This window comes from Condylostylus longicornis, unplaced genomic scaffold (genome assembly GCF_029603195.1).
Source record: "Condylostylus longicornis isolate FDR11 unplaced genomic scaffold, ASM2960319v2 ptg000205l, whole genome shotgun sequence".
Taxonomy (NCBI): domain Eukaryota; kingdom Metazoa; phylum Arthropoda; class Insecta; order Diptera; family Dolichopodidae; genus Condylostylus; species Condylostylus longicornis.
In genome coordinates this window covers 182,108-192,644 of record NW_026578173.1, presented here as the reverse complement: position 1 = coordinate 192,644, position 10,537 = coordinate 182,108, and the positions used below count along the sequence as shown (strand labels likewise).

Sequence of the window (10,537 nt, the reverse complement as noted above, 5' to 3'; positions counted from 1 at the left end):
TTAATCAATGAATAAGGAAGAATAAAATACACCATTTACTTCACTGAGTAATAACCATCATAGTAATTAAAATTTATTAAAAATTATACTGTTTTAGAGTCATTAAGATTTATATGTATTTATAATTATTATTGTATTCTATTTATGTTGTTCAGTAAAATTATCAAACAAAACTGATAATATGAGAAGAAACAAAATATGCTCATTTTTAACAAAATATGCTCATTTTTGAGGTTATTGTGATATTAAAATAGTTGTAATATTTGCAATTTTTAAAATAAATTTATTCAAGGAGAAAAAAATATAATGAGCTTTGTTTAAATTTGTTTTTTTTTCACAAATTTCTGTAATGAAAAAATATATTGAAATATTTTTTATTTTTTACTTTAGAAAAAATGTTTAACTTATTCTTCTAACAAACTGACAATGCTAACATTGACAATGCTTTGAGATTAAGTATATGGGTCTTTGCTTTTAAGTTATATTGGTCCATATTTTTATATTGGTTTATCATTCATATACGAAACTATTTAAAGGATTGCATAAATTTAGGGTGAACGATTTATATATAATGTCTTTAAAATAAAGCAAAAATAAATTTAAAGAGGTAATAATATAAGAGTTAATATATTGCCCGATTTTAGGGGTTATATGCCTGAGCTAATAAAAAAAAATTATATTTTTTAATATTATTGAACTTATCGTTAGCTTTCTGCGTTAAAGATTCAAATTTTACAAATTTCAAAAGGCGATAACTTGAGAGGGTGTGGAGGAGGGAACAAATTTTCTTCCAACCAAATGAACAAAAAATCTAAAAAAAATTTTTAGATTTTTACAACCTGGAGTCCAGAAGAAAAACGACATAAAAAATTTGAAAAAAACTGACTTCAGATAACGGTAAATTTTAACGGCAATTTTTTGTTTTTTTGTTTAAGTTCAAATGTGATATGACGCTATAGAAGAAGCCAGCTACTATATTTTTGCGTTTGCAAATATTTGAATAATGTCATGTTTAGGGTTTTAGCGGGGTATAACTTTTAGAGGAGGGGCGATAGGCAAAAATTTTCTTCTACGGAAATAGGTTTCTAGTAAAGATCTATGAACATTTAAAATTTCAGCTTTCTATCTTTAAGAGTGTAGAAGTTTTGTAAACATATCCTCGGACGAACAGAGTGAAGCATATACAGTGGAGTCCGCTTATAGTCACACAAAAAATTTCATAAAAATGTGTGACTATAAGCATCATATGCCTATAAGCGTCAGTAGAAAAAAAAAAATTGTACCTTAAAATAAGATTTACAAAATTTTACACAGAATAAAAAATAAAATTTATTACCTTTCTATGTACATATTTCAAACACTATTTTAAATTTTTGAATTACAAATTAAATTAATGACAAATTTTTGTTGTGGAAATAATGTACCTATGTATGTACATACACAAAAGTGACAGAAAAAAATATTTAAGTTACAATATTTGCCGCTACAAATTCGACACAACTATAGTAATTAAACTATTTGCCGTAAAGTAGGTAGTAAAACTACTTACCGCTTTAAACAAAAAACGGCGTTCAGAGTATGTGACTATAAGCGACGTCAAATATATGAATTAAGCAATATGGTTCACAAAAAATAGGATCCAATAACCGTATGTGACTATAAACGTTTGTGACTATAAACAAATGAAAATACATGAAAATATAATAAAAAAGATGTTGACAACGAAATTGTTGACTATAACCGAATTATGACTATAAACAGTAGTGACTATAAGCGGATTCCACTGTATGCACTTTTATTCAAAAATTTTTTGAAAAGGTGTTTGAAAATTATTATTTTTAAAACCTCTTTTTTCTTTTTTTATTATATTACAATTGTTTAAAAATTGATGAAGACCATCTTATATCCCGTATCGAATAATTGGAATAGTTGCGTAAAATTTATCTTTTTAGATATTCGAATCGGTAAAAATGAATTTATTCGATAGGTCTTTTGCTACAAAATGTTTTAATTTTTCCAAATCAAATGCAAACACCATAAAGAAATTATAGTTGCCAATTCGAATTGGCAATATCTTCGGAAACTAAATGCAAATGAAAGTAAAACCTTTATGAAAAAACTCCACACTAACAGTTTTTTTCATTTGTTTGCATAACCTATGTGCTCATCGTAAATACGTGGAAAAACGCGTACAACGTAAACCTAGTTATTACACGCTAATACGTTGATATTCCATCGTACACTCCATTTGATAAATAAAAAAAATATTACTAAAAAAAAAATATTACTAAATCTACCATAATATGCTTCCAGAAATAAGAACTTGTAGAAATCGTGACACCTAATTTTTTAAATTTTTTTAGCAACTTCACATATAAGATTGTAGTTATGTTTTTTGGCTACCAAAATAGTGACCAGTTTGTGTGTTCAAATATGAAACATAAAAACGAATACCAAATGACAAAAATTTAAAAATACAAATAATAAACTAAATTTGAATTTGGTAATGTGATGGCAACAAATTTTGCATATCGAGTTTTCGGTGGGAATGAATGAAGTGTAAATAAACTATTTTTAGCAACCTGTCGGTCCGTCGGTCTGTCGGTCTGTGTTTGCACGCGTGTATCTCAAGTTCGGCTGAACCGATTTTGATGAAATTTTATATGTAAGTTTATTTCGACCATGGCACGGATTAATCAACTTTTGGGATATATCAGGCTGCGGGAACTGCACCTTTTAGCGGTTTTTTTTTTTCATTTTTGACCATTTTGAAGAAAATATTCAACCAATTTACTTGAAATTTTATATATAAGCTTCACTAGACCGATCGCGAAACCTCCTAACTTTTGGAAGATATCAGGCCTCAGCAACTGGACGTTTACTACGGGTCAAATATACATTTTTGCGTATATAAAGAGAAATAATCAACCGATTTAATTGAAATTTATTATTTGAATTCCTAGTATTAAAACAATGAACATATAAATTTTTGGAAAGATCAGGGCTCGAAAATTGATTTGCGGGTCGATTTTACATTTTTCACCATATCTACGGAACGAATTAATAGAATTTCTTGATATTTGAGTTCTGGTTGTTACCGAAACTAACGGGCTAGCATTTCAGGGAATTTGGGTAACACAAAGTGAAATTCTACTAAGAGCCAAATTTACATTTTCCTAGGTATGTTAACTATAAACTTGTTACCATTCGTCGAGCTCGATCAGCAATTTATGTGCACTTTTGAAAAATTAAATTGAAATAAATTTGGTATTTTTGTTACTTTTTTTAATAAATAAATCTCGATTAGAAAAAAAAACATTGAAATAATATTCAAAGTGTATAGCTATATTTTCAATTTATTGTCAACCCCACTACAAAATTTGGTCTATAACGAAAAATAATCTAAATTACGTTTAAAACTGGTATTACAATGTACGTTCTTAAATAGTTTTCTAGCCATTAATTCTAGCATTTAGTTAAAATTTAATTTTTTTTACACATAAATGTAGTTTTTAAAAATATTGAATTGTGCAAACTTTGTAAATGAATATGCATAATACAAGAAAATAAATGAAGAAAGTTGAAATGAAATGGAAAACTTACGCACAACTCGCGATAACTCCCATCTATATTACATTGCAGCGACGCAAAAAAAATTGATTACTGAAACACCCTGTCTTTAACTATCGATCTTTAAAGTGATGAAAGATTTACATGCATTATAATATGTATATATGTGCGTAAATTTGTATTGTATAACACGAAATATTCTTGTATTTTCAAGAGAATTTCGGTATTCATGATCTTTTGAACACGCAAGGTAGCAAGATTAAACGAGCGAAGCGAATGAAAATTTTCGACGTATATGAATTTTCGGTATTATGATTAGCGAATTCGCCTAAAGTTTAGGCGAATGAGCTGTCGAATGAAAATTCTATGTGACAAGCTTGGTGAATGAAATCAAAAATCAATATAATACATAAAGTTATTTTTTTTTTTTGGTATTATAGAATTTTAACATTATTATTTTCGAAAGGTTTTTTGAGCTTAATTGTTGTAATATTAATTAATAATAACTAGTTGAAATAATAGTAAATAAAATTTTCATTGGCACATCGCTAAAATGTGCAAAAAAGTCTCGTAAATAAGCGACTAATGTCACATATATCTGTCAGGCCACAGAGCTGAAATTATTTTCCAAAATTTTGAAATCGGAAAACAATTCGTAATGCTTTATGTGTTCGAAGTATTCCGAATGAAATATTTTTTATTTTTTTTTTTCTCACTTTATTTAGTATGGTTTTAAAAGCGATTTAGATTATGATATTTTTTATTTTGCTTTTTTTTTTTAAATTTCCTTTTTAACTCAATTCCTTATTCAAAAACTTTACTCATTAATTCAGTACCCTTCCATTTGGAACAGCAAAAAGGTTATCTATGCGAAAAATTGCATTTTTTTTTTAAATTTCATTTTTCAGATGGAATTTATTAATCGAGTGTTTTGAAGTTTAAATTTTAAATTTAAAAAATATTCAGTGCAGCTAAAAATATTGAGCAATTTTTTTTACACAAATAATTTCCAACACCTCTTCGATTTAAACTCCAATGAATTTGGAATTTATGTTCAATTTGCTCTCTGAGCTTTGGGCCTGATAGATTTATATAGCATTATAAGCAACTATCAGTTACCAAGCAAAAACGTCATCATTTATAGGAAAGGGAGGAAAAAGAGAGGAATATATAGGTTAAAAGAGGGAAGAGAAAAAAGGCATGTAAAATAAAATGACGAACACAACCGAAAAAGAATAAAAACAACAAAAAACAAAAAGACTAACCACATCCCGACCACTAAAAGTCTAGATCTAGAAAGGGTCTTGATCCTAGAACACTACCCTAGTACCGCAGGGTAGTGTTCTAGGGCCTTTATTGTTTTCAATTTATATGGAGGGAATAGATCAAGTTGGCATAAATGCAGAAATATTCCTTTTCGCTGATGACGTATGTTTGGTGTTTAATGATATCAATTATTACAGCTTAGAAAAGAAAATCAACGAAAACCTAGCAAAGTTAGTAGTTTGGATACAAAATCATAAATTGAGACTCAATATAAAGAAAACGAAATATATGATTATCAGTCCCACTGCCCCACCATTCAAAATCGTTATTTCTGATGAAATTTTAGAACAAGTGGAAAACTTTAAATATCTTGGTCTATGGATTGATCCGGCACTCAACTAGAAAATACATACACCATTTTTATTTAAAAAACTGCCGTCCGTTGCTGGTGTCTTCAAAAGAATTGCATACTTTTTGCCAAACAACGTGAAGACGTCCGTCTTTTATTCACTTTTCCACAGTCACGTGAGCTATGCTATAATACTATGGGATGTTTTCTCCAAAGAAAACAGCGACAAGCTTTAAGTCATTCAAAACAAAGCGTTAAAGAACTTGTTTTTCTATAATAGGCTTGAGCATACCGAATTTATTCATAGCCAGAATAGGATATTATTGCTACAAGATTTTATTAAATACAAACTGATCTTGTATATTCAAGATATCTCTAATGGCGAATTATATTCTACCACTCAACTTACGACAAGAAGTGATCATCATGAAATCAATACAAGAAGCAAACAACAGATTCATCTCGCCAAAAAGAACACAACAAAATTTGGAACATCAACATCAATCTATAACGCAATTAAATTATATAATGAAATTCCTGAAAATATGAAGACACTCGATAATTATAAACTAAAAAAGAATCTTCGAGAAACATATATTAATAATTATAGTAGAGTATCTATTAACTAATTTCTATTAAAACTAATAAATGAATTTTAGATTAAATTTTTTTTGCAAAAAAATTTTATAACTAAATCAACTTGAACAAAGTCTATATTTTTTTTTTTTTCTCTTTTATTTGCACTTTTGTTTGATACTTAAAAGTAAATGAAGTTTTTGTATACTTTATATTGTTTTTATAAAGCCTGTTTATGAGACTTGTCACTTTAGGCATTTTTGTAGTTGAAAATAAAATAAAAAAAAAAAAATATATATTAGGATCAAATACCAAAGAATTAGAATTTACAGAATGCAACATTCTAGTGACTGGGTCATTTCTACCCTAAACAACAAAATAGAAGTGGTTTGGTACAATGTAACAAAATCGCATTGTAAAAATTTAAACTGACAGCATTTTTTGTTTTTGAAATTTCTGACAATTTTTTCAAAGTACATATTTTAATTATTTTAAAATTGCCATACATTTAAATATTAAGGCAGCGAATATTGTTAAATTTTTAAAAAATATGTATAGCAAAAAACTTTTATTCAGGTTAAGATTTAATTATTGCTCTTGCTCAGCAAACCATTTCACTTATTATAACCTAAGTTTGTAAAGCTATAGATGAAAAATTAAGTCCCATAAAAAAATGAAAAGGAGCATAGTCGAGTAAAGAGAAGCGAAGAAACAAATTTGGCATAGTGCATGAATTTTACTTATCATGAACCGGAATGGTTTTGTATTTTATTTTGATTTATAATTATAAATTACACACATAGTGTCAAAATTTAAAATGCGAGAATCGTTTTGCAAAAGTAGCACTACATAGTAAACAACCACCTCTAAGATTCCTTACGTTATCCCTAATAGAAAACTGCCCCAACAATGAAGGAGCAACGATAGCCCTTAACACGAGCTGATGTCGGCTACAACCTTACGCGCCCTTAAGGACTGCAAATCTGAAATCTCACAATCTTGGAGCCATCGGCAGAACTATAAAGCATCGTTGGTGGCAACTAAAAAAAGTATAGAACTCAAATGAATACCCTTCGAAACAACCCACACGGCACAGTAGACAGTCGACAAAACCAAACAGAAGGAAACCTGATACAACCGGCATGTTAAATAAGAATAAACCCACATCAAGGCACAAAGAGAATAACCTGATGCGAAATGTCTTACTAACATCTGTAAAAATAACTTCGTGCTGACAACCCCGCTTCATAATATTAATGGCATAGACAAACCCAACCAAATTATTACCAACAAACTTACTCTTCTGAAAACCATGCCGGCAGGAGTAAATAAAAGGACCACAATAGAGTAGAAATAATCGACCAAAATGGCCTTAAAAAGCTTTGGAATAGCTGACATCTTAACAATAAGCCTATAATTAGTAACTGAAGAACGTATGCCTTTTTTATACACCGGATCAATATACGACTCTTTCCAACCAAAGGAAAAGCAGAAGAAATCAACCAACAGGCGCAACATCAAAATTCGAAAATGCAGCAAAATCTGACAAAAATAAAAATATTAAAATAAAAAGGAATTAAAATAAAAAATCAAACAAAATATATTATTGAAATTAAATATTAAACAATTATAGGTGCCGTCGACGACCCCAAACTCATGTATAAATTGAGACGCATGTTCACATTTGTACATATTTTCTTGAAAATTGCAAATAATTTAACTGTTTTGTTATTTTATTTTGTAGAATTATTTTTTATATTGCATGGAAGTCAAGAATGTAAACTGTTTTCAGAGAAGACCCCTAGACGATTTTTTTTTTTTGCAAAGCTTTTATTTTATTTCTTTCTTTTAATATTTTCTACTTGTTTTTCAATCTTAGCGTTTAAAAGTCTTAAGCAAATATTTATTTATCCAATGTTTCAATTAGATATTAAAAACTGTTATATTGGATAAATTTTGTATGATATCTTGAGATTATCTAACAAAAGCCAAAATATTCTTTAAATTACTGAAAATAAACATTTATTACTTTTTGTCTTAGAAACATTAATATTATTATTTCAACATTCATTTAAACTATTATTACTGTTAACTAAATTCAATATTTTGACACATTTGAAACATAATTGTGTTTATATAGAAGCTTTTTTAACATAATGAAAGTTCTACTTGTAATAATCTAAAGAGTGTAGCGTTTTCATTTTTGTTGATATTGCAAATTATAATATTTGATTTTCTTTTAAACAAGACCCGGTATCAGAAATGTGAAATTTTCGTAAATTTACTTAATTCAGCCCCACAATTTGGTAATAACGTAAATTAAAAATAAAGTTACACGTCTGATACCGGGTAGTTTAATTTAGTTACCCGTAATTTAATTTAGTTGCCTATTATAACGTTAATACAAACATTTAACAGAAGAAATTAGCAATTATCATTTCTGAGAAGTTGTTCAAGAAAAAAAAGTAATTGCTAAAATCTTGAAAATATATGTAGTTCATTATATAAAAATATTGTGTAAACTGCTTTTCAAAGCAATTTTGTTACATTCTATAGTTTATTTTAATTTAACGTCTATATCTCAACATTCATCAACTCATCTTAATTAAATCAGCTTCTTCCACTTTTTGAGCGCTCCCTTGACGAGAGTTTTAAACCATTTCTAAATGTTTCAATAACTTATTCAATTGTTTTTTAGAAATTATTTTTTTTAGGCAATTATGTAGTAATTTTTACTTGTAGAGTATCACTTATTTAACTTAAAAACTTAAAAATGACTAAAGATCTTGTAATAATAAAAGTATTTAACAATTTGGACAGTGTCATTGAAGCCATGTCTTTCCTTTTCATTATATATTATAGTTGTATTGAATACATGTGCATGTACTGAACCATTTGGGTACATGATAGTTATCATATTAATATTACGTTTATTTTTGTTTTTAAAATAAGATTTTCATCTATTTATCACTTTTGTCTTTAACTTTGTCGGTATTTCATCTAACAGCAAATTTTCATTTTCTCGTTCACTTATTTATTCATTTACTTTCTTCTTGTTCCATTGGTTCCTGGTTTCTACTGGGAGCTATATTGCTAGAATATAAAAAAAAGTCAAAATTAATGCACATAAAAATACTTTTCATGACAAAGATTAATTTATTTTATATAAAGGTAATGACTTTATTTTATATAAAGGATGAATTTATTTTATCAAAAGATGAATTTATTTTATATAAAGGTAATGACAAAGATTAATTTATTTTACATAAGGTGCTCGAAGATAATTCGGAAGCAGGGTGAAATGGGTCAGATGGACATATGTAAATTACTCGAGCATATCTTAGTGTTTTGACTCTCTTTCGTGAATTATTGGTGCTCAAGGTTAGTCTACCAAAACAAAAAGTATTCAATTGATATAATTTACTTATTACTTGGAAACATAACACGCATATTTAAATCAATGAATAATTCATTTTAAAACTCATTCGAGTTTCTTTTAGTATCCAGACGTGTCTTAGCGGATAACTAAATACTTTTAATGTACATACAGTGATTCCTATTCGTATTCGTACAACGAAGCAAAATGTACAATTTGATATTTTTCTTAATTTTAGGGTTTTTACAAAATTGGTTATTTATCATTAAAATTAAATCAAAACAAGGAAAAAAACGATTTGTTTTTGGAACTATTCAAGAAAAACAAAAACATGTTAAAAAAAATGCTCACAGTCAGATTCGAACAGTTATATAAAGGCACCAAAATTCTTGGAAATAAATTATGCAATGTTTGTTTTGATAATTGTTAATAACTTTTCTTAGTTTCGATCAATAACTAAAAGTGTTTGAATACATAATTATTATTGCGTTTTAACAAAATATTACTTTTAACTAAACTTTGGACAGGAAATCAAAAGAAACTTCAACAGAGCTACGGAAATTGGTTGTTGTCTATTATAAAAATGGCAAATCGCTTTCAAAGATAAGTACTTTAGTGGAAAGGAGTTGTTCTAAAATTCTGTATATTATAAAACGTTTTACCGATGAAAATAGAATACGACATAAATAAGCCATAAAATTTAAATATAGAGCTATTAAGCAAACGTGATAAACGCATTATTCACCGAAAAATTAAAAATAACCTCAAAACAAATACTCCTAAGCTAGTAGAAATACGAGTAGTAAAAACACAACTTTCAAAATCTAAGGCCAGAAACAGTTCGATGGACTATTAGACCTTTTCATAATAAAAAAAAAAAATTAAGCTCTTAGAATTTGCAAGTCAGCACAAAAAACAAGATTTTAAGTTTTAAAAGCTCGTAACTTTTACCAACGAAAGTAAATTTAATGTTTTTGGTCCTGAAGATAGACAAATTGTTTGAAGAAAACCTAATTCAGAACTTTTGTCTATAAATCTATAACCAACTGTAATAAAACATGGTCGAGGTTCAGTGATGGTGTGGGGGTGTTTTCAACTCCTTGGATGTTGGCTATAATAGAAGGTTATTATGAATCTAGATAAATATATTAATAAATTAAAGATAAATTTTAAAGAAAGTGCTGACCGTTCAAGAATCAAAGAAAACTTTAAATTTTATTTAGGTAACGATCCCAAGCGTACTGCTTATAAAACCCGATCACGGTTACTTTATAATTTTTCGAAAGTTGTATAGACACCTCCCCAGTGTCCGGATATTGGTCCAATTCAAAATTCATGGTGAGAATTAGACAACCGAGTTCGAAAACATCAAATAACGAGTGTAGACATGTTGAAAACCA

General features: G+C 28.0%; 1 protein-coding gene across 2 annotated transcripts in view; it reads right to left on the bottom strand.

Moving 5' to 3' along the window:
- Positions 1-7,794: 7,794 nt before the first annotated feature.
- Positions 7,795-10,537, bottom strand: part of LOC129616434 (histone deacetylase 4) — a 174,987-nt gene continuing 172,244 nt past the window's right edge. For both annotated transcript variants that reach the window (XM_055532059.1, XM_055532060.1), the window contains one exon: positions 7,795-8,854. In XM_055532059.1, coding sequence (XP_055388034.1) covers positions 8,800-8,854 — 55 coding nt within the window. In that variant the 3' untranslated portion in view covers positions 7,795-8,799. The remainder of the gene's footprint in view (positions 8,855-10,537) is intronic.